Source organism: Lampris incognitus, chromosome 6 (genome assembly GCF_029633865.1).
Source record: "Lampris incognitus isolate fLamInc1 chromosome 6, fLamInc1.hap2, whole genome shotgun sequence".
In the NCBI taxonomy this organism is placed as follows: Eukaryota; Metazoa; Chordata; class Actinopteri; order Lampriformes; family Lampridae; genus Lampris; species Lampris incognitus.
Genome location: NC_079216.1, coordinates 67,014,082 through 67,038,803, shown reverse-complemented (window position 1 = coordinate 67,038,803; position 24,722 = coordinate 67,014,082). Strand labels below are relative to the sequence as shown.

At 48.8% G+C, this 24,722-nt stretch overlaps 2 protein-coding genes across 2 annotated transcripts; one reads left to right on the top strand and one right to left on the bottom strand.

The window, feature by feature from the left end:
- Positions 1-190: 190 nt before the first annotated feature.
- LOC130114388 (zona pellucida sperm-binding protein 3-like) lies at positions 191-21,422 on the top strand. Its single transcript, XM_056282252.1, has 9 exons — positions 191-280; positions 18,309-18,776; positions 18,973-19,091; positions 19,278-19,381; positions 19,519-19,696; positions 19,881-19,998; positions 20,095-20,177; positions 20,823-20,983; positions 21,220-21,422. Exons 2-9 carry the CDS (start codon positions 18,330-18,332, stop codon positions 21,279-21,281), a joined length of 1,272 nt encoding a protein of 423 aa, XP_056138227.1. The 5' UTR covers positions 191-280; positions 18,309-18,329; the 3' UTR covers positions 21,282-21,422.
- LOC130114646 (zona pellucida sperm-binding protein 1-like) lies at positions 13,010-16,164 on the bottom strand. Its single transcript, XM_056282507.1, has 9 exons — positions 15,718-16,164; positions 15,477-15,597; positions 15,116-15,300; positions 14,929-15,026; positions 14,451-14,608; positions 14,169-14,361; positions 13,843-14,047; positions 13,669-13,744; positions 13,010-13,098 (listed from the first exon to the last, which is right to left on the bottom strand). The coding sequence occupies exons 1-9, from the start codon at positions 16,162-16,164 to the stop codon at positions 13,010-13,012; spliced, it is 1,572 nt and encodes a 523-aa protein (XP_056138482.1).
- Positions 21,423-24,722: the final 3,300 nt, after the last annotated feature.

Genomic DNA, 24,722 nt, shown 5'->3' with positions numbered 1-24,722 from the left:
GTCACAGGTTCCCGCCCACTACCGAGAACTATGGGTGGGATTGAGTGTTTTTAGGTATCGACGAACCAAAGCCGGTCGGTCGTTTACGGAGGCGTATTAGGGACAAACTTAGGTAGTCCCGAACCACCGCGGAGCGGAGTAAACGAGGCAGGGAGCGAGAGGCTGCTCGGTTTGAAGGGGACAAAGATGGCGGGCATGAAAGGGGGTGAATCAGGTGTTGCAGTCTCGGTAGATGGAGCAGAGGTAGAACACACACACAGCTTCAAATACCTGGATTCCGGTAAGAAAAATGACGGTGATGGTAAAGATGACATAAAAATCAGAATCACCCTGACAAAGAAAAAACTGATGGAGATGGTACCAATATGGAGAGATAGGTACCAATATGGAGAGATAGGTACCAATATGGAGAGATAGGTACCAATATGGAGAGATAGGTACTAATATGGAGAGATAGGTACTAATATGGAGAGATAGGGGAATAAGAAAAGAAGTGGAAGTCAGTCTACTCAAAGCACTCGTCTGGCTGTGTTGTCACACGGAGCTGAAAGTTGGAAGTGGTGCACAATATGTAGTGGGACCACAGGTGTGCAGTATAAAGTGGTGTACAATATGTACTGTGACCACAGGTGTGCAGTATAAAGTGGTGTACAATATGTAGTGTGACCACAGGTGTGCAGTATAAAGTGGTGTACAATATGTAGTGTGACCACAGGTGTGCAGTATAAAGTGGTGTACAATATGTAGTGTGACCACAGGTGTGCAGTATAAAGTGGTGTACAATATGTAGTGTGACCACAGGTGTGCAGTATAAAGTGGTGTACAATATGTAGTGTGACCACAGGTGTGCAGTATAAAGTGGTGTACAATATGTAGTTTGACCACAGGTGTGCAGTATAAAGTGGTGTACAATATGTAGTGTGACCACAGGGATGCAGTATAAAGTGGTGTATAATATGTAGTTTGACCACAGGTGTGCAGTATAAAGTGGTGTACAATATGTAGTTTGACCACAGGTGTGCAGTATAAAGTGGTGTACAATATGTAGTGGGACCACAGGTGTGCAGTATAAAGTGGTGTACAATATGTAGTGTGACCACAGGTGTGCATTATAAAGTGGTGTACAATAAGTAGTTTGACCACAGGGGAGCAGTATAAAGTGGTGTATAATATGTAGTTTGACCACAGGTGTGCAGTAAAAAGTGGTGCACAATATGTAGTGTGACCACAGGTGTGCAGTATAAAGTGGTGTACAATATGTAGTGTGACCACAGGTGTGCAGTAAAAAGTGGTGCACAATATGTAGTGTGACCACAGGTGTGCAGTATAAAGTGGTGTACAATATGTAGTTTGACCACAGGTGTGCAGTATAAAGTGGTGTACAATATGTAGTGTGACCACAGGGATGTAGTATAAAGTGGTGTATAATATGTAGTTTGACCACAGGTGTGCAGTATAAAGTGGTGTACAATATGTAGTTTGACCACAGGTGTGCAGTATAAAGTGGTGTACAATATGTAGTGGGACCACAGGTGTGCAGTATAAAGTGGTGTACAATATGTAGTGGGACCACAGGTGTGCAGTATAAAGTGGTGTACAATATGTAGTGTGACCACAGGTGTGCAGTATAAAGTGGTGTATAATATGTAGTGTGACCACAGGTGTGCAGTATAAAGTGGTGTACAATATGTAGTGTGACCACAGGTGTGCATTATAAAGTGGTGTACAATAAGTAGTTTGACCACAGGGGAGCAGTATAAAGTGGTGTATAATATGTAGTGTGACCACAGGGGAGCAGTATAAAGTGGTGTATAATATGTAGTGTGACCACAGGTGTGCAGTATAAAGTGGTGTACAATATGTAGTGTGACCACAGGTGTGCAGTATAAAGTGGTGTACAATATGTAGTGTGACCACAGGGGAGCAGTATAAAGTGGTGTATAATATGTAGTGTGACCACAGGTGTGTAGTATAAAGTGGTGTACAATATGTAGTGTGACCACAGGGGAGCAGTATAAAGTGGTGTACAATATGTAGCGTGACCACAGGTGTGCAGTATAAAGTGGTGTACAATATGTAGTGTGACCACAGGTGTGCTGTATAAAGTGGTGTACAATATGTTGTGTGACCACAGGTTTGCAGTATAAAGTGGTGTACAATATGTAGTGTGACCACAGGTGTGCAGTATAAAGTGGTGTACAATATGTAGTGTGACCACAGGTGTGCAGTATAAAGTAGTGTACAATATGAAGTGTGTCCACAGGTGTGCAGTATAAAGTGGTGTACAATATGTAGTGTGACCACAGGTGTGCAGTATAAAGTGGTGTACAATATGTAGCGTGACCACAGGTGTGCAGTATAAAGTGGTGTACAATATGTAGCGTGACCACAGGTGTGCAGTATAAAGTGGTGTACAATATGTAGTGTGACCACAGGTGTGCAGTATAAAGTGGTGTACAATATGTTGTGTGACCACAACTGTGCAGTATAAAGTGGTGTACAATATGTAGTGTGACCACAGCTGTGCAGTATAAAGTGGTGTACAATATGTAGTTTGACCACAGGTGTGCAGTATAAAGTGGTGTACAATATGTAGTGTGACCACAGGTGTGCAGTATAAAGTGGTGTACAATATGTAGTGTGACCACAGGTGTGCAGTATAAAGTGGTGTACAAGTGGTGTAAAAGTGGTGTGACCACAGGTGTGCAGTATAAAGTGGTGTACAATATGTAGTGTGACCACAGGTGTGCTGTATAAAGTGGTGTACAATATGTTGTGTGACCACAGGTGTGCAGTATAAAGTGGTGTACAATATGTAGTGTGACCACAGGTGTGCAGTATAAAGTGGTGTACAATATGTAGTGTGACCACAGGTTTGCAGTATAAAGAGGTGTACAATATGAAGTGTGTCCTCAGGTATGCAGTATAAAGTGGTGTACAATATGTAGTGTGACCACAGGTGTGCAGTATAAAGTGGTGTACAATATGTAGCGTGACCACAGGTGTGCAGTATAAAGTGGTGTACAATATGTAGCGTGACCACAGGTGTGCAGTATAAAGTGGTGTACAATATGTAGTGTGACCACAGGTGTGCAGTATAAAGTGGTGTACAATATGTTGTGTGACCACAACTGTGCAGTATAAAGTGGTGTACAATATGTAGTGTGACCACAGCTGTGCAGTATAAAGTGGTGTACAATATGTAGTTTGACCACAGGTGTGCAGTATAAAGTGGTGTACAATATGTAGTGTGACCACAGGTGTGCAGTATAAAGTGGTGTACAATATGTAGTGTGACCACAGGTGTGCAGTATAAAGTGGTGTACAAGTGGTGTAAAAGTGGTGTGACCACAGGTGTGCAGTATAAAGTGGTGTACAATATGTAGTGTGACCACAGGTGTGCAGTATAAAGTGGTGTACAATATGTAGTGTGACCACAGGTGTGTAGTATAAAGTGGTGTACAATATGTAGTGTGTCCACAGATGTGCAGTATAAAGTGGTGTACAATATGTAGTGTGACCACAGCTGTGCAGTATAAAGTGGTGTACAATATGTAGTTTGACCACAGGTGTGCAGTATAAAGTGGTGTACAATATGTAGTGTGACCACAGGTGTGCAGTATAAAGTGGTGTACAATATGTAGTGTGACCACAGGTGTGCAGTATAAAGTGGTGTACAAGTGGTGTAAAAGTGGTGTGACCACAGGTGTGCAGTATAAAGTGGTGTACAATATGTAGTGTGACCACAGGTGTGCAGTATAAAGTGGTGTACAATATGTAGTGTGACCACAGGTGTGTAGTATAAAGTGGTGTACAATATGTAGTGTGTCCACAGATGTGCAGTATAAAGTGGTGTACAATATGTAGTGTGACCACAGGGGAGCAGTATAAAGTGGTGTACAATATGTAGTTTGACCACAGGGGAGCAGTATAAAGTGGTGTACAATATGCTAGTCTGAACAGACATTGTCACACAAAGTGAACACATATCAAACTTGTGTAAAAGAGTTTTTTCTAGTGCATACATCATACACTATTGCCTATAAATATCATCATCATCATCTTTCATTTGTTCAGTAATATAATGTCCAAGATATTTCAACTTATTACATACCCCAGGATTATTATCAGACAATTTAAAATCAGCAAGTTTTAGATCATGACAACACTCTTACTAGCATTGTATTTGATATTGTGCTGCACACCATACACAGAAGGAGCTGCTGGAGACCAGCGCTACAGGGACTAAGAATGACAAGGTCATCTGCATACATAATATGGTTCACCAAGCTGTTACCCAACATGCACCAGTGTTACAGGCTTTCAACTGCTTGGACAAATCATCAATATATAAATTGTAGAAAACTGGAGACAGAATTCCCCCTTGTCTGACACCATTGCTAACCCCAAATGGGGCTGAAACACTATTACCCCATTTTACTTGCATAGTCTGGTGTGCATACCAATAAGACAAACCAAAGATGGAAATGAGAAATAAACCAAAAGGCCACTTTTTTTTTTTTACCCGTGTTCAATCAGCTTTTGGTTCGTTGAAGGAAAAACATATGTTCCCAAAAATTTCTGTAGTCCCACCAGTGAGGTAAAGTGTTTAGCCAGGTTGAAACAATTGTTGGCTTATGGATATGAGCACAGGCCGTCAAAATATGTGATTTTTACAAATGGAAAAAGAATGATGCTACCCTTATCCATATGTACTGGCTAAGCCCTCACTTGCAAAAATTCTGGAGCGCCGTCGTTCATACCCCATCCAACATCTTAAAGTGGAATCTAGATATCTGATTGCTTTGTTTGTCCTTACTGACCCAGATAGCAAAATTGCTGTGGCCCGGACCCGTCCCACATCCGACATTTCATCCGGCCCACATACCATATGGAATGATGGCACTCGGGCGGTCCGCTCCTGTTTGCCAGATCTGGGCCAGAACCAAGCCGTAGCAATGCCGCATGTGCCACAAATTTGCCAAAGGTGGCCCATATTAGTTTTGTGGTATTTGGGCCATATTCACCATTTACCACACGGGCCACTTCAGGGTCACATCCAGACCACATGTTGCCCAGAGCACCGCGTCTTTGCCAAAAAAGGCCCACGTGTGAGTATAGAGAAAATAGCATGGAGGGCATTTCAGGATGTTGCTGAGAACTTTCTTGGCTCCTACAGAGCACCAGACTACACCGAGCTGCCTGACAACAAGCTTAAAGCACACAAAACCACGACGTGCAACATCCATCCATCCATTATCAGAACCAGTTATCCTGCTCGCAGGGTCGCGGGGATGCTGGAGCCTATCCCAGCAGTCACTGGGCGGCAGGCAGGCAGGGAGACACCCTGGACAGGCCGCCAGGCCATCACACACACACACACACACACACACACACACACACACACACACACACACACACACACACACACACACACACACACACACACACACACACACACACACACACATTCATACCTAGGGGCAATGTAGTGCGGCTGAGTCACCTGACCTCCATGTCTTTGGACTGTGGGAGGAAACCGGAGCCCCCGGAGGAAACCCACACAGACACGGGGAGAACATGCAAACTCCACACTGAGGACGACCCCCAAGGTTGGACTACCCCGGGCCTCGAACCCAGGACCTTCTTGCTGTGAGGTGACCACGATAACCACTGCACCACTGTGCCACATAATAATTATAATAATAACAATAATGATAATAACAACATTAATAATAATAATGAGCCACTAACCATCTTAATAATTAACCACTAGATTTCTAGGCTATGTTATGGTCAATAATAAAGGTGGCTTTAACTGGTGTGGTATTTGTGGTTGCATTTCGACTTGTTCATGTGCTGTTGTGTTTAACTGAGTGTGCGCGGGCTGAAGGGCTTTTAGGCGTCCGTGCCAAGAGGTCTGTACGTCTTTGTAGTGATGCTTTTGTGTAAATAATCCACATGACCAAAGAACCGGCATGGTCACTCAACACCTCCCAGCTGGTGAAGAAAGCACAACAGAGGCTCTTCTTCCTCAGGCAACTTAAGCAAGCCGGTCTCCCCTCCCAGCTGCTGGCCAGCTTTTACACCAGCACTGTAGACAGCCTCCTCTGTCAGTGTGTCCCGGTGTGGTCTGCCGGCTGCACGGCCGGGAGCAGGAAGCACTCGGCCCAGGTGGTCAAGACAGCACAGAGGATTGTGGGACCTGGATGCTGTGCGTGCTGGGCCGCCTGCAGTGGAAATCCAGCAACATCAGCGAAGACGCAACACGCCAGCTCACTGTCTGTCTGTTCCCTTGCCAACGGGGGAAAGCTAGCGCACCACCAAAACCCGGACAAAGCTACTGGTCTGGTATTGTGGATGAACTGTGTGCTGGTTTTGGCGTTCCCATAGAGTTAGAGCCTGTGCGGCTCCTTGTCGGCCCTCCAGACGGTCATATTATACATCTCAAACACAACAGGCTGTCCAATCTATTGAGTTTTGCTGCTGGGAAGAATATTTTGCTCTTTTGGATCAAGGACGTCGCCCCAACAAAAAGGTCATGGCACAATCTCATAATGGAGTGTATTCCCAGCGAGTACATCTCATGTCTGCTTCACTCCTCACTGGACGCCTTCGGAAAAGTTTGGGACCCTCACTTCGGACATGTTGGACCCACGCTGTCATCTTCCATATCGCAAGGGTTTCCTAGGGTGGCCCAGCCTGCCCCTGTACCCTTGGATGGAGATGTTGTAGGGGTGGTGAGGGTGGGGGGTTGGAGATGTTGTAGGGGTGGTGAGGGTGGGGGGATGGAGATGTTGTAGGGGTGGTGAGGGTGGGGGGTTGGAGATGTTGTAGGGGGGGATGGAGATGTTGTAGGGGTGGTGAGGGTGGGGGGGTGGAGATGTTGTAGGGGTGGTGAGGGTGGGGGGAGTGGAGATGTTGTAGGGGTGGTGAGGGTGGGGGGTTGGAGATGTAGGGGAGGATGGAGATGTTGTAGGGGTGCTGAGGGTGGGAGGGGGGTGGAGATGTTGTAGGGGTGGTGAGGGTGGGGGGGATGGAGATGTTGTAGGGGTGGTGAGGGTGGGGGGTGGAGATGTTGTAGGGGGGGATGGAGATGTTGTAGGGGTGGTGAGGATGGGGGGATGGAGATGTTGTAGGGGGGGATGGAGATGTTGTAGGGGTGGTGAGGGTGGGGGGGTGGAGATGTTGTAGGGGTGGTGAGGGTGGGGGGAGTGGAGATGTTGTAGGGGTGGTGAGGGTGGGGGGTTGGAGATGTTGTAGGGGAGGATGGAGATGTTGTAGGGGTGCTGAGGGTGGGGGGGGTGGAGATGTTGTAGGGGTGGTGAGGGTGGGGGGGATGGAGATGTTGTAGGGGTGGTGAGGGTGGGGGGTGGAGATGTTGTAGGGGGGGATGGAGATGTTGTAGGGGTGGTGAGGATGGGGGGATGGAGATGTTGTAGGGGGGGATGGAGATGTTGTAGGGGTGGTGAGGGTGGGGGGGTGGAGATGTTGTAGGGGTGGTGAGGGTGGGGGGGATGGAGATGTTGTAGGGGTGGTGAGGGTGGGGGGGTGGAGACAATGCCCACTATTTTTTATTTACTAACTCATTTTGTCAGGTGGTGTTTTGTTTTATATACTAAAACGTAATAAATATATTCTAAAAAGACAAAACCAAAACCAAAACCAGACTAACAGGCTGGGGAACAGCTTCTTCCCAAGAGCTGTAGCCTCCATCGCCCACCACCCCCCTCCCACACACACACACACACACCTGCCTATACACACCTCTCTAACCTACGGTCTCACTTCCTGGTTCGGTAACTGCAAAGCGACCAAACACCACCAGCTGGACAGGATAGTGAAGACAGCCAGCAAGATCACGTGTGCCCCTCCCCCAGCCACCTACCCTCTAACCCCCCCCACAGTCATGCCCATCCAGCTACCCTCTAACCCCCCCCACAGTCATGCCCATCCAGCTACCCTCTAACCCCCCCACAGTCATGCCCATCCACCTACCCTCTAACCCCCCCCCACAGTCATGCCCAACCACCTACCCTCTAACCCCCCCCACAGTCATGCCCATCCATCTACCCTCTAACCCCCCCCACAGTCATGCCCATCCACCTACCCTCTAACCCCCCCCACAGTCATGCCCAACCACCTACCCTCTAACCCCCCCACAGTCATGCCCAACCACCTACCCTCTAACCCCCCCCCACAGTCATGTCCATCCACCTACCCTCTAACCCCCCCACAGTCATGTCCATCCATCTACCCTCTAACCCCCCCCACAGTCATGCCCAACCACCTACCCTCTAACCCCCCCACAGTCATGTCCATCCACCTACCCTCTAACCCCCCCCACAGTCATGTCCATCCACCTACCCTCTAACCCCCCCACAGTCATGTCCATCCACCTACCCTCTAACCCCCCCCACAGTATGTCCATCCATCTACCCTCTAACCCCCCCCCACAGTCATGTCCAACCACCTACCCTCTAACCCCCCCACAGTCATGCCCAACCACCTACCCTCTAACCCCCCCCACAGTCATGTCCAACCACCTACCCTCTAACCCCCCCACAGTCATGCCCAACCACCTACCCTCTAACCCCCCCCACAGTATGTCCATCCATCTACCCTCTAACCCCCCCCCACAGTCATGCCCATCCATCTACCCTCTAACCCCCCCACAGTATGTCCATCCATCTACCCTCTAACCCCCCCCCACAGTCATGTCCAACCACCTACCCTCTAACCCCCCCACAGTCATGCCCAACCACCTACCCTCTAACCCCCCCCACAGTCATGCCCAACCACCTACCCTCTAACCCCCTCCCCCAGTCATGTCCATCCATCTACCCTCTAACCCCCCCCCCACAGTCATGCCCATCCATCTACCCTCTAACCCCCCCCCCACAGTCATGTCCAACCACCTACCCTCTAACCCCCCCACAGTCATGTCCAACCACCTACCCTCTAACCCCCCCCACAGTCATGCCCATCCACCTACCCTCTAACCCCCCCACAGTCATGCCCATCCACCTACCCTCTAACCCCCCCCACAGTCATGTCCAACCACCTACCCTCTAACCCCCCCACAGCCATGCCCATCCACCTACCCTCTAACCCCCCCCACAGCCATGCCCATCCACCTACCCTCTAACCCCCCCACAGTCATGCCCAACCACCTACCCTCTAACCCCCCCACAGTCATGCCCATCCACCTACCCTCTAACCCCCCCCACAGTCATGCCCATCCAGCTACCCTCTAACCCCCCCACAGTCATGTCCATCCACCTACCCTCTAACCCCCCCCACAGTCATGTCCATCCACCTACCCTCTAACCCCCCCACAGTCATGCCCATCCACCTACCCTGTAACCCCCCCACAGTATGTCCATCCACCTACCCTCTAACCCCCCCACAGTCATGCCCATCCACCTACCCTGTAACCCCCCCACAGTCATGCCCAACCACCTACCCTCTAACCCCCCCACAGTCATGTCCATCCACCTACCCTCTAACCCCCCCACAGTATGTCCATCCACCTACCCTCTAACCCCCCCACAGTCATGTCCATCCACCTACCCTCTAACCCCCCCACAGTCATGCCCATCCACCTACCCTCTAACCCCCCCACAGTCATGTCCAACCACCTACCCTCTAACCCCCCCACAGTCATGCCCAACCACCTACCCTCTAACCCCCCCACAGTCATGCCCATCCACCTACCCTCTAACCCCCCCCACAGTCATGTCCATCCACCTACCCTCTAACCCCCCACAGTCATGTCCATCCACCTACCCTCTAACCCCCCCCCCACAGTCATGCCCATCCATCTACCCTCTAACCCCCCCACAGTCATGTCCATCCACCTACCCTCTAACCCCCCCCCCACAGTCATGCCCAACCACCTACCCTCTAACCCCCCCACAGTCATGCCCATCCACCTACCCTCTAACCCCCCCCCCCACAGTCATGTCCAACCACCTACCCTCTAACCCCCCCCCCACAGTCATGTCCAACCACCTACCCTCTAACCCCCCCCACAGTCATGCCCATCCATCTACCCTCTAACCCCCCCCCCACAGTCATGCCCAACCACCTACCCTCTAACCCCCCCACAGTCATGCCCATCCACCTACCCTCTAACCCCCCCCCCACAGTCATGCCCAACCACCTACCCTCTAACCCCCCCACAGTCATGCCCATCCACCTACCCTCTAACCCCCCCCCCACAGTCATGTCCAACCACCTACCCTCTAACCCCCCCACAGTCATGTCCATCCACCTACCCTCTAACCCCCCCACAGTCATGTCCATCCACCTACCCTCTAACCCCCCCACAGTCATGTCCATCCACCTACCCTCTAACCCCCCCACAGTCATGCCCATCCACCTACCCTCTAACCCCCCACAGTCATGTCCATCCACCTACCCTCTCACCCCCCCCCCACAGTCATGCCCATCCATCTACCCTCTAACCCCCCCCCACAGTCATGTCCAACCACCTACCCTCTAAACCCCCCCACAGTCATGCCCATCCATCTACCCTCTAACCCCCCCCCCACAGTCATGTCCAACCACCTACCCTCTAAACCCCCCCACAGTCATGCCCATCCATCTACCCTCTAACCCCCCCCCCACAGTCATGTCCAACCATCTACCCTCTAACCCCCCCACAGTCATGTCCAACCACCTACCCTCTAAACCCCCCCACAGTCATGTCCATCCACCTACCCTCTAACCCCCCCACAGTCATGTCCATCCATCTACCCTCTAACCCCCCCCCACAGTCATGTCCATCCACCTACCCTCTAACCCCCCCCCACAGTCATGCCCATCCATCTACCCTCTAACCCCCCCCCACAGTCATGTCCATCCACCTACCCTCTAACCCCCCCACAGTCATGCCCAACCACCTACCCTCTAACCCCCCCCCACAGTCATGTCCATCCACCTACCCTCTAACCCCCCCACAGTCATGCCCAACCACCTACCCTCTAACCCCCCCCCACAGTCATGCCCATCCATCTACCCTCTAACCCCCCCCACAGTCATGCCCAACCACCTACCCTCTAACCCCCCCCACAGTCATGTCCATCCACCTACCCTCTAACCCCCCCACAGTCATGCCCATCCACCTACCCTCTAACCCCCCCACAGTCATGTCCATCCATCTACCCTCTAACCCCCCCCCACAGTCATGCCCAACCACCTACCCTCTAACCCCCCCCACAGTCATGTCCATCCACCTACCCTCTAACCCCCCCCACAGTCATGTCCATCCACCTACCCTCTAACCCCCCCCCACAGTCATGCCCAACCACCTACCCTCTAACCCCCCCCACAGTCATGCCCAACCACCTACCCTCTAACCCCCCCACAGTCATGCCCATCCACCTACCCTCTCACCCCCCCCCCATCAGCGCTGGTCACTTGTTGACAGACCCCGGCTGTCAGCATTTAAACTGAAACGGCCCTCTAATGGACTGTGTTGCACTTGAACCTGTGTTGTTAATGGTGCTTTTTCTTTTTTGTTGTTCTCTCTGTTGTTGTGGATTTATGGTTTTAGTGGTATCGTTTCAGGGAATGCTTGAGTGTGTATTCTTGTCTTCTCCGTTGCACTGCTGTGGGCTGGGACAAACGGCGTCTCGTCTTTATTTAAGTGTGCACGTCCATCGTGGAAATGACAACAAAGTGAATCTGGAGTCTTGCACCTTGACTGTACAGCTGTGGAGGACTAACTGCTACTAAAGCCGCTGCAATACGGACAACCATGTGCAATAACACCCCCACGCACTATTTTGAGCTTTAAAAGCCGCTGCTGTCTTTTACTGTCCCATCGTCCCTTTTTGCTACCTCACTTGTTTATACTAAATGTTGTTTGTCCTTGTTTATGTCTTGTTTTCGAAGCCTTTACCTTGTCTAGTGCTGCTGGTCTGAGAGTCACCACACAACCCGCCCTTGTGTGTATACAATGTAAAGTATCATCTCGTCTCGTCTCCTGATGAAATACCTGACGTGACACCACCCTGTCGTCCAAGGTGTTTGGCTCCCATATTAGGATCAGACTTACTCCATTCAGAATACTTAACCGGTTCTGTTGGACCCCAGCAAGGTTGCATAGACGAGGGCTGAAAGACACAGCAGACGGGCGGAGGCGCCAGAGGTCGGTGGGTACTTGTACATGGGCTATGGGCGTGCCCTCTTCTCCAGGATGTTTGGCCCCAAGTTCACGAGAAGATCCGGGACCTTATGGATGCTGGTTTTACCTGCAGCCCCAGACTTTGGGTCGGGGGACCCTCTGCTGCTGCTCGCCCACTGTGTGGGGCCTGTTGCAGCGGATGATGCAGACTAGCGTCATGGTGGGGTGGGGAGGCAGATCCTCATGGCAGGGTGGAAGACAGCAGGGGGACCCTCATGCAGGACTGGATCGTGGGACTGGGAAGCGTTGCCCGGTTTTGTGTTTCTCGTTGTTTTGTTTCTCTTCTGTCTTTTTATTGTAATGCTGTTGTTTGTCTGTTACACTTTTGTGTTGAAAAAGTTGAATAATCTGTAAATCATGAAAAAAACCCATCCTATTTCAATACTGAATATGTACAAAGAAGAGAGCTGGCAACAAGGCCGCGCCCTGGCAACGAGGCCGCGCCCTGGCAACGAGGCCGCGCCCTGGCAACGAGGCCGCGCCCTGGCAACGAGGCCGCGCCCTGGCAACAAGGCCGCGCCCCGGCAACAAGGCCGCGCCTGCATCTTGTTGGTGATTGCAGACGTGCCCTTACGGTCGGCTATCCTCGTTAAGCGTCATCTCTCACCATCAGTCGTGTCATAATGTGTGCCATGTTGCCGTATTCATCTTCCGATGTGTGTGCTGCACTTTTAAGGCCGCCGTACAAATTCCATGAGACCAGACAAAACACTCAAGGACTCTTGACATTTATTTTAAAGCCAATTGTATTTCAGTCAGCTTGGTGAACAGAAGTGCCGACGTGACAAACCTCTGGCCTGATGTTACATGAGTGAATTAAAGACCCTGGAAGATAATCTCTCTACTGCTGGCGATAACAGACTCGGGTCTGGGTGTGGTCTGGGCGACAGCAGCAATGTCTCTCCCTGCAAGAAAGATGTGGCTGGTCAGCGGTCATGAAACTCAACGGGAAACGAGACACAACGTGTGGATTGAGAATGTTACATAACCACCGCTGTTTCTTGTGGCAATTCTTTTTTTTTAGGGGGGGGCTTTTCTCCCCGGTTGTACTTGGCCCCACTCTTTCGAGGCGTCCCGGTCTCTGCTCCGCCCCCTCTGCTGATCCGGGGAGGGCTGCAGACTACCACATGCCTCCTCCCGTACATGTGGAGTCACCAGCAGCCCCGTTTCACCTGACAGTGAGGAGTTTCACCGGGGGGACGTAGCACATGGGAGGATCACGCTATTCACCCAAACACCCCACCCCCCCACCCCGGATATCTGGACGCCCCTCTTGTGGCAATATTTAGGACCGAGAGTCTTATTAGGTAGGGTCTGAACCGTTATGGCCACTACAACATGAATAATACGGCTTTTCTTCAGCACTGAACAGACGGTGTCTCTCGAGCATCATCGGCTTGATTACAGTAAGAGGCAACGAGTGTGAAGTGCCACAGCCCCTGTTGCAGCACACTGGTGTTTGTGGCGATACTCACTCCTCCTGAAGCACCGAGGTTCACAGATGTTGGTTGCAGTAGGCTGGCACACAGCCGTATTACAATGGATGTAAATCTGGACAAGACAGGGCAAGATATTTGCTTGACATTGTAATCTTTTACGACACATAAACTTTCATTTTTCCTTTTCGCATCGTTAGCAAGATATCGTACCTTCTCCTTCAGGGCCAAAGGAGGTTCAGCTACTCCGAATTCAGATGACGGGATTTGTGTCTTTCCCTTCGAAGGGTCATAAACTTTCTGTTGCACGAAAGTGAACATCTTGAAAACGAAACGCCTGTAGTGGGTGGGGAACAAGAGGGCTGCGCTGTTCGTAGGGATCAAGGCTGTCTGGTAACGGTCATCGGCGTAAGGGCAGCTGGGACGGGGGGAAGAAGGGAGGAAGAGAGAAAAATGACAGCAGGACACTTTGGTGGCGATAAAGTTTGACAGAAAAATATATTTGTCTGTTTCAATGGAGAGGTAGCGCATATTCTTACCCATCGACCAGCAAGTCCCACTGGGGGAAACTGAAGGGGTTGGTGTCGGTGGTGGTCCAGCAGCGCCCAAGAGTCAAGACAATGTTGGGGTCAGTCCTTTCCAGAATGAGCACCTCAACGTAGACGGGCTCCCTCAGGATCTTTACCAGAGGGTAGTCAATTTCGTTGTAATAGGAGTTGTAGGCCACATCCGCTGCTCAGATCAATACAGATTGATTGGTTACACATTTACAACCGAAGTAAAAAAAAAAAAAAACCTAAAAAAAAAATCCCCGTGCTGACCTTCAAAACATCCCTTGGCAGTACACTGTCCACTGCCCAACCTTAGCGCCACACGCAGAGGTCCAAGAGCAGCAACTGGAGGGGGTGGAGGAACGAAGTTGACCTCAATGATCAGAGCCTCAACTGAGGTGCCAATATATCTACACTGGAAGATCAGTCTGCAAAGAATACAACGCTCTGAGGTTAGCAAGCGGTCCAGCCGAGGGTTTGCTTTTACATTTGGCGAATGGAATTTATGCAACTGCAGGCAAACATCGGATTGTTAATTTAGTCCACTTTTCTGTGGCTGTCAGCTTGACTCCGTCTGAATAGTCCTCGTACAGTTAGACTTTCCCCTTCGTGCACTCCAAGTCGCTGTAGTTGAATACCAAGAATCCTTTCACACTGATATTTGTCCCAGGTTTGGTGGGGGCAAAATCAATATTGAAATGACAGAGACGATCAAGCTTCCAAACAACAACAACAAGAGTACACCTACTCATATGAGCTGTCTCTGGTGATAGCTCCGTTAGGTCCAAATTGCACTTCATATGCGGAGGCCATTCTGTTCGAATAGATTATAAAACCAGGCTCTTCCTGCAATAAAACAATTCAGATTTTCAGTTCTTCTTTACGGAAAAGGTATTGGGCAAAGCTGGTCAATATTGATTTAGCTATGACCCTACCGTCAAAACAGTACCACAGGCAGTCACAGGGAACTGGTAGATAGCAAAGGCAGAATTACTGTCTCTAGGAACGCAGCCTTGACCTTCTCCAAGAAGAGAAATCGTCTCCAAGTCAATGTTGGGCAGAGTAGCATCTCTAGCGACCACCACAATGAATTGTGCATCCTTGGTGCACTGAAGGGTCACTGGTAATGACAAAACAGAAAAAAATGTATCTGTACTCACAGGAGTTTTATTTCTGCACCTAATGGACTATCAAACAAGCAAAGCAGCATTTCCTATGACTGAAGCAACAACGTAGGACATTCTGCAACAATCCAAGACCACTCGAGCACCACAAAGGACAAAGAGAAATACTTACCAAATTTCCCATAATAACATATTCTTCCATCAAAGCAGCAGCCGAGAGCATTGCATTCTTCAGCACCGGTGCCTGGAAGACCACACGCTATTCTTTGGCTAGGCTCAACCTCACAGGTATGAAACGATGGTGTCGGAGAGACTTTTCCCATCCCGGTCTGCTGTTGTTGTCCAGGGTATTTTGGGAGTTGAAGTGACTGCTTCTGTGGTGGCGGTTGTGCTGGGTATTGGATTTTTGGCAATTGAGGGTCATGTTGCACCTGTGGCCGCTGAGGCATTGGTGTCTGATTAGGCTTTTGGGGTACCTGTGGCCTCTGAGGAATCTGGGGCACCTGTGGCTTCTGAGGCTGCTGAGGCAATTTAGGCAGTTGAGGCTGCTGAGGCCGCTGAGGCAATTTAGGCAGTTGAGGCAGTTGAGGCTGCTGAGGCCGCTGAGGCAATTTAGTCATTTGAGGCTGCTGAGGCAGTTGAGGCTGCTGAGGCAGTTGAGGCCGCTGAGGCAGTTGAGGCTGCTGAGGCAGTTGAGGCTGCTGAGGCAGTTGAGGCCGCTGAGGCAGTTGAGGCTGCTGAGGCAGTTGGGGCTGCTGAGGCTTCTGAGGCACCTGAGGCTTCCCAAGATACTGAGCGTCCGACAGCCAACCAACCAGAGACACTGCCACAAGGCAAACAGAAGTCCACTTCATCGCCATGATTTCACAGCAAATGTGACTCCCAAAGTTCACTAGATGCTGTGAAAAATGTGATGAAAGTGAGCTGACTTTTATAATGAATGGGTCATATGGACTTGTTAATGCCCGCCCCATTTGCTGAACACAGATGCCACTCAAGTGCCCTGATTATTGATTGCTCTCTGGAGGCATAGTGGTTAAGAATATTTTAAAAATGCCCCATACCCTAGCCATAACTCTAACCCCCCTTCCCCTTTGTCTCATTTGTAATTATTAAGTAGCTTAAGGTGTGAAATTGGTATTTACATTGTAATATAGTACGTAATGTGACTTTGTCACTGTGACTTTTCGTTGGTTGCTGAAACTAACTGAACAAATTTCCAACTTGTTTGAACAAGTTCAAAACCTTGAGGGGGTTTTTGTGACCTTCACTTTTAATGTCATCTGAGATAAAAATGACCAGGTTGCATGGACTTTAGTTGGGTGCAGAAGTCCGTACAACATAACCAACCAAACAAATCCCTCTACTCATCTGTAAGCACATTCTGAGGCAACATGTTAAAAATGTTAATGACTTTGATATTAAACTTAATTTCAGATCCTCTGGCATTCTCAAGCCAAACAGTCATATTTGAGGCTTGAAGTGATATGCTAATCTCTCCAACAAGCAAAATAATATGGAGGCTGCTGTGCTATAGGTTCGCTGTTATCATCTAGTATTCTAGTAGAAATGTGACGTTTATTTATTCAATTTTACCACGTACCCAGTTAATCCAATGTCGTGCTGTTGAGAAGATCCCTAGTCATTCATGCCTCTTGGCAATTTCTCCATTTCATGTGATTTGTGTGTTTTTGGACTGTGAGAAGCAACGAGACCACTCAAAGAGTCACACCAACTTAGAGAAGGATGCAAAGTCAGCACAGAAGGGCTTAGAACAAGCTCAGCACCTTCTTTCTCTAAGGCCACAGATGGTGGACCAAGCTGGCATTATAATGTTTGGTTTGCACAAGAAATTGTATACCTTTAAAAACTTGAAATTTACCCCCAAAAAACCAAACAAAACAAAAACAAAAACAAAAAACATAGCAACAAAATTGCACACATTTATGTACCTATTTTTCCAATTCTGCCTAAATGAGCATGCGGTTGGAAACTAAGACTGGTCAGTGGATTCAGGTGCACACATTTTATTTGCAGTACATTTGGATTGAGTTCTGGCTTGAGACATTTCCTAAATACCCTACTAGTCTCTCTACCACCCTTCCTGTCATTCCATAGCACTGGACTGCGAGCGAGGGAATGCCGTAGAAATGCATCTGCCCCTGGGAAGCACGGCCGTGCCACCAGTGCAGGTCAAAACAGCAACGTTTTCTCAATACAAATTGGGATTTTCAAGATTTGGGGATTTTCAAGCTCAAAACAGAAGGAATTGGAATATGGCCCAACGTGATGGCCGTGCCGTGTTAACGATTTGCCTCGTGAAAACCGTCTGGCCGTATAGTTTAGAAAGCTGCTTAAAGCTCCTCAAACTCTTTGCAGTCACGTTTATTTGCAATTCCTCCCAAAATGTACGTTGGCAAGCTGTTTTGTCTTGTATGCCAAATTTGGGTCACCCTAACCCAAATCAAGGTCTCGATGACATTTTGTCGATTCACACAAAAATAACCTGTTGAATTGGCATTTGATTGCATAATATTTACATAAAATTAAACCTATGTGAAGAGCCACCCTAAATTGGCTTGCCCTATACCCATGTGTGCATTAATATTGACTTTGCTTTAATACATACTAAAGATAAAGGCAGTCATTGACTTCACCGGTTTGGCTTGTTTGTTTTGTGTGTTGTCACATGACTTCGTTGTTGTGTAAAAGGCTGTTTGACCCTCGGTCTCTTGGTGCACACACGGTTCGGGCACTTTGAATAAGGCTCCATTTTGATAATATTTTAATAATCATGACAGTTTATGCAAATGGCTCTTTAAAGCCGTATCTATGATATTGCTACAGAATGCACCCACTCCATTGGCTAACGTCTACACGCCAGTAACGTAGCGCGGTATGGCCCAAGAAAGGGGCGGGAGTGTCAGACAAGTAAACATGCCCACTTCATTATAAAAGTAGAAGCACGTTCCACCCTCCTCACAGCATCTGGTGAACTTTGCAGATCACTCTTTGTTGTGAAGTCATGGCGATGAAGTGGACTTCCACGTGTCTCGTGGCGGTAGCCGTGCTTGGTTGCCTGTGTGATGCTCAGTGGGGCATGCCAAGTAAACCTGGATACCAGAAGCCGTCCACACCACAGTTGCCAAGCAAACAGGTGCCGCTGGACCCCCAGCAGTCTAAGCAAACATTTGAGAAAGCGGTCACCTGGAGTTTCCCTGACCCGCCCAAGCCTGAGCCCAAGGTCGACGTCCCGTTCGAGCTGAGGAGCCCTGTTCCTGCTGTCACTGTGGCCGTCGAGTGCAGGGAGAAAATTGCACATGTGGAAGTAAAGAAGGACATGTTTGGGATTGGCCAATTTATCAATCCTGCCGACCTCCTGCTGGGAAACTGTGACGCTGTCGGCGAGGACCCTGCAGCTCAGGTGCTGATTTTTGAAGCTGAGCTGCACGAATGCGACAGCAAAACAATGGTAAGTATAAACGTGAAGCCAAATACTGTAAATACTTATAAAGGGCATGTATATATATATATATATATATATATATATATATATATATATATATATGCACACACACACACACACATACATATACATATATATCCATATCTACATATATATAGTTGTGTAGTAGTTTTGTCCATACTTTAATTGGTGTCTTTAACAGACGACTGCAGATGCCCTTATCTACACCTTTGTTCTGAACTATAAACCTCGACCTTTCGGGAATTACCCTGTGTTGAGGACCAGCGCTGCTGCTGTCTTTGTGGAGTGCTACTACCCCAGGTGTGTAGGAAGTCCATAACACATAAGAACAGAGGGGTTCAATGTCTGTCAGCAGTGTGTGCGGTCTGTGAAACGGATCCAGTAAGAATGGTTTACCCAATCCACATCACGCTGTCAATTGCAGATTTATAATTCACAGAGCGTCGAGACCTTTGGCAATATTAAACAACTATTTTGGTAATCTAGGAAGCACAATGTGAGCAGCCTCCCCCTGGACCCCCTCTGGATCCCATTTTCCGCTGCTAAGGTGTCAGAGGAAGTGTTGTACTTCACTCTGAGACTCATGACTGGTGGGCGACAGATGCATATACACAATATTTCACTGTTAAACTAGGAGGTTTTACATGACGGCTGGATGGCTCCCATTGACTGTTGTACAGAGCATGTGCTTGATGGCGTCACTAAACTGTTGTTTCTTTTGGCGCAGAGGACTGGCAATATGAGAGACCCATGTACCAGTATTTCTTGGGAGACATGATATATATCGAGGCGACCGTCAAGCAGTACTTCCACGCGCCCCTCCGCGTGTTTGTGGACAGATGCGTGGCTGTTCTAACGCCCGACCTGAACACAAATCCACAATACGCCTTCATCGATAACCACGGGTAAGACGGCCTACTCTCACCCGTCAGACACAGCACGGCTCACCCAAACCCTCACAGTTCAAGGAGGAAGTGCTCTGCAGGCGACCATAATGGGTCACCGGAAGATAGGTCATTTTGTCTGTCGGTCAGCGACGTCCGAACCCTATTCGTCCAGCTGACGCCATTGTGCTGTTCCCCTGTGCAGGTGTTTTATCGACGCTTACATCACTGGCTCCAAATCAAAGTTTAGGACACGCACAGCTGAGAACAAGCTTCAGCTTCAGCTGGAGGCCTTCAGGTTCCAGGGAGCAGAGACTGGCGTGGTAAAGACACCCATGGCGCTCTCAGTCTCTGCCCTGCCACAGCAGGTGTAATACTATGTGCTTTACCACCACCAATACCCTGTCTTACTCCAACAGATGTACCTCATCTGTCACCTGAAAGCGACCTCCACCGCCTACGGCCTAGATGACCACCACAGGGCTTGCTCCTACAGCAACGGGTAAGCGTGTGGATGCGCGTGTGCACGGGACGGTCGGCAGTTTGAAGAATTTCCCCCTTTTTTTTTATTGTCAAATGTATTTTATCGATTTTCCAAATTTTCATCCCGCAAGAATTGCAAAACACGTACGACTTCAAATCAGCTACCCGTCCCCCCAGATACAGAGGGTCGTTCCTCACATGCATGAACAAGCTGAAAGCCCCGTTCCCACCCCGACCCGCAGGACCACCGCTGACAGAACCCGTTTAGCTGAGGGAGGGAAGACGGCAGATAATCAAATACTTGTATTAATTATTCAAACAAAAGGAGAAAAGATGGGGGGGGGGTGCTCATTACTGTAATAGGACATGCACGGCTTCTAGCCTACTCCTTCAAGGGGCTCCTGTAGAGTCGTAGACATCCAGAAAGGGGCCTCCATATCTTAGCCAAGGTCCCGGACGACCCTCTGAGCGGGTATCTAACTTCCTCCACATTTAAGAAACGCGTAGCACCTTCGACCCGGTGAGAAGAGGACGGAGCGGTGTGTTGTCAGACGTCTGGCCAGCAGCGTGGCGGGAGTTAGGATCACGGGGGGGGGGGGGGGGGCTTTACTGGGTAAGACAGCACCAAGAAGAAGTTCACTATTTAAACCCTGATCTTCCTAAGGTGGAAGGAGGCGAGCGGAGCCGACGGAGTTTGCGGCCTCTGCGAAGCTGGGGTTATGGTAAACTCCGCCTCGACGGGTGGCGCCGGTTCTGGTGGCTCTTCGGGTTTACCCATTTCTCCAAGCAACCCAGGAAGGAAGATCCGTGCTGCGAAGCGTGAAGGTATGTTTTCTGTGACGCCACAACGGCATGAAAAACCAAGAAGCTTCTAGAGAGAGACGCTACGCCTCCAGACTTAGCTGCTACTCAGTTAGCCTCCCCGAAGCGTGGCCCCACCCTCTCGCCGTACAGCTCGCTTAGCGATGTTGCCAAACAGCCACCGTCATACCAAGATGTCCTAAACGTGTGTGTGTCTGTGTGTGTGTGTGTGTGTGTGTGTGTCTGTCTTCCCTCCTCAGTTGTCGAATGGGAAGGTGACGTCACTGTGGGCCCCATTGCTGTTGTGGAGGAGGTGCTTTAATAAAGAAAGAACCTGCTGTTGCCATGACTATCGAAATAAATATTACCAATGGTCCATATCTGGCTGTATCTTGTTTGACGCACTCGATGGTTCGGTCAGGAGAAGGGGAGAGGCGATCTGACTCAGTTCCCTAAAAGTTCACAATGCAAAACATTAGAAATATGCACAAGATGCAAGAAAATAAAACTCCTTACACGAAGCAAGACCCACTTTGTTCTGGCTCGATCCGGACGCACCACGGCATGGGGAGCCTGTGCAAGGTCCTGCAGGCTCAAAGTAGGCCATATATTACTTTGCCCAGTTTCTACTACTACTACTACTACCACTACTACTACTACCACTACTACCACTACTACTACTACCGCTACTACTACTACTACCGCTACTACTACTACTACCACTAGTACTACCACTACTACCACTACTACTACTACTACTACCACTACTACTACTACTGCTACTATTACTACTACTACCACTACTACTACTACCATTACTACTACTGCTAGTACTACTACTACTACTACTACTACTACTACCACCACTACTACTACTACTACTACTACTACTACTACCGCTACTACTACTACTACCACTACTACTACTACTACCACTAGTACTACCACTACTACCACTACTACTACTACTACCACTACTACTACTACTGCTACTATTACTACTACTACCACTACTACTACTACCATTACTACTACTGCTAGTACTACTACTGCTAGTACTACTACTACCACTACTACTACTACTACTACCGCTACTACTACTACTACTACTACTACTACCACTACTACTACTACCACTACTACCACTACTACTACTACCGCTACTACTACTACTACTACTACTACTACCGCTACTACTACTACTACTACTACTACTACCGCTACTACTACTACTACCACTACTACTACTACTACTACCGCTACTACTACTACTACTACTACTACTACCACTACTACTACTACCACTACTACCACTACTACTACTACCGCTACTACTACTACTACTACTACTACTACCGCTACTACTACCGCTACTACTACTACTACCACTACTACTACTACCACTACTACTACTACTGCTACTATTACTACTACTACTACCGCTACTACTACTACTACCACTACTACTACTACTACCACTAGTACTACCACTACTACTACTACTACTACTACCGCTACTACTACTACTACTACTACTACTACTACCACCACTACTACTACTACTACTACTACTACTACTACCGCTACTACTACTACTACCACTACTACTACTACTACCACTAGTACTACCACTACTACCACTACTACTACTACTACCATTACTACTACTACTACTATTACTACTACTACTACCACTACTACTGCTACTACTACTACTACTACCACTACTACTACTACTACTACCACTACTGCTACTACCACTACTATTACTACGTTCGGCTGCTCCCGTTAGGGGGCGCCACAGCGGATCATCCGTTTCCATCTCTCCCTGTCCTCTGCATCTTCCTCTGTCACACCAGCCACCTGCATGTCCTCCCTCACCACATCCATAAACCTCCTCTTTGGCCTTCCTCTTCTCCTCTTCCCTGGCAGCTCCATATTCAGCATCCTTCTCCCAGTATACCCAGCATCTCTCCTCCACACATGTCCAAACCATCTCAATCTTGTCTCTCTTGCTTTGTCTCCACACCGTCCAACCTGAGCTGTCCCTCTAATATACTGGTTCCTAATCCTGTCCTTCTTCATCACTCCCAATGAAAATCAGCCCTGCCCCCTCCAGCTCCACCTCCTGTCTTTTCATCCGGGCCACTGTCTCCAACCATACAACGTTTACTTTGCCCAGTTTATAAACTGTAAATCAATCAATTAAACAGAAATTTAAAGAACTTGTCAACGTCTGTGTCACTTGGCCTGTAGAATACGCTCACTGACAACACACACTTTCTCTTTTTCCTCTTCACCTTGACTAACTGTCCTCCTGCTGTCACTTCAGTAATCCTATACTATGCTCACGTGTCAATGCATATAAATGACATAAAATGTGAAATTAGGCAGCACGGTGGCGCAGTGGTTGGCACGGTCGCCTCACAGCAAGAGGGTCCTGGGTTCGAGCCCCGGGGTAGTCCAACCTTGGGGGTCGTCCCGGGTCGTCCTCTGTGTGGAGTTTGTATGTTCTCCCCGTGTCTGTGTGGGTTTCCTCCGGGGGCTCCGGTTTCCCCCCACAGTCCAAAGACCTGTAGGTCAGGTGACCCGGCCGCACTAAATTGTCCCTAGGTATGAATGTGTGTGTGTGTGTGTGTGTGTGTGATGGCCTGGCGGCCTGTCCAGGGTGTCTCCCCACCTGCCGCCCAGTGACTGCTGGGATAGGCTGCAGCAACCCTGCCACCCTGGGAGCAGGATGAGCGGTTCGGATGATGGATGGATGGAAAATGTTAGATCTGCACGGCTGTGAACATGTAGCATATTGTGAAGAGAATGCAGAGAGAGAGGAGGGACATATTTGGGACAGAGATGAGGGACATATTTGGGACAGAGATGAGGGACATATTTGGGACAGAGATGTGGGACATATTTGGGACAGAGATGAGGGACATATTTGGGACAGAGATGAGGGACATATTTGGGACAGAGATGTGGGACATATTTGGGACAGAGATGAGGGACATATTTGGGGCAGAGATGTGGGACATATTTGGGACAGAGATGAGGGACATATTTGGGAGAGATGAGGGACATATTTGGGACAGAGATGTGGGACATATTTGGGACAGAGATGTGGGACATATTTGGGACAGAGATGAGGGACATATTTGGGACAGAGATGAGGGACATATTTGGGACAGAGATGTGGGACATATTTGGGACAGAGATGTGGGATATATTTGGGACAGAGATGAGGGACATATTTGGGACAGAGATGTGGGACATATTTGGGACAGAGATGGGGGACATATTTGGGACAGAGATGAGGGACATATTTGGGACAGAGATGTGGGACATATTTGAGACAGAGATGTGGGACATATTTGGGACAGAGATGTGGGACATATTTGGGACAGAGATGAGGGACATATTTGGGATAGAGATGGGGGACATATTTGGGACAGAGATGAGGGACATATTTGGGACAGAGAGGGGGGACATATTTGGGACAGAGATGAGGGACATATTTGGGACAGAGACTGCCTTCAAACAGTAACTCTGTGAACTGATTGGCTAGATGTGATCAGTCACCTCCCAATGTGATGTCACAACTGGCTAGATTTTGAAATGGCTTGTATTGTGTTGTATTGTATTGTATTGTATTGTATTGTATTGTATTGTGTTGCGTTGTATTGTGTTGTATTGTATTTTATTGTGTTGTATTGTATTGTGTTGTATTGTGTTGTACTGTATTGTATTGTATTGTGTTGTGTTGTATTGT

Bases quoted from the DNA above. Each gene is read 5' to 3' on its own strand.
- LOC130114646 (XM_056282507.1), bottom strand. From the start codon at position 16,164: ATGGCGATGAAGTGGACTTCTGTTTGCCTTGTGGCAGTGTCTCTGGTT. The intron at 15,598-15,717 runs TTGCCAAAAATC...ACACCATCGTTT, and splicing joins AGGTGCAACATGACCCTCAA to CATACCTGTGAGGTTGAGCC. The intron at 14,362-14,450 runs GTCAGCACGGGG...TGATCTGAGCAG, and splicing joins TGCCAAGGGATGTTTTGAAG to CGGATGTGGCCTACAACTCC.
- LOC130114388 (XM_056282252.1), top strand. From the start codon at position 18,330: ATGGCGATGAAGTGGACTTCCACGTGTCTCGTGGCGGTAGCCGTGCTT. The intron at 19,382-19,518 runs GTGGGCGACAGA...CTTTTGGCGCAG, and splicing joins CACTCTGAGACTCATGACTG to AGGACTGGCAATATGAGAGA. The intron at 20,984-21,219 runs GTATGTTTTCTG...TTCCCTCCTCAG, and splicing joins CCGTGCTGCGAAGCGTGAAG to TTGTCGAATGGGAAGGTGAC.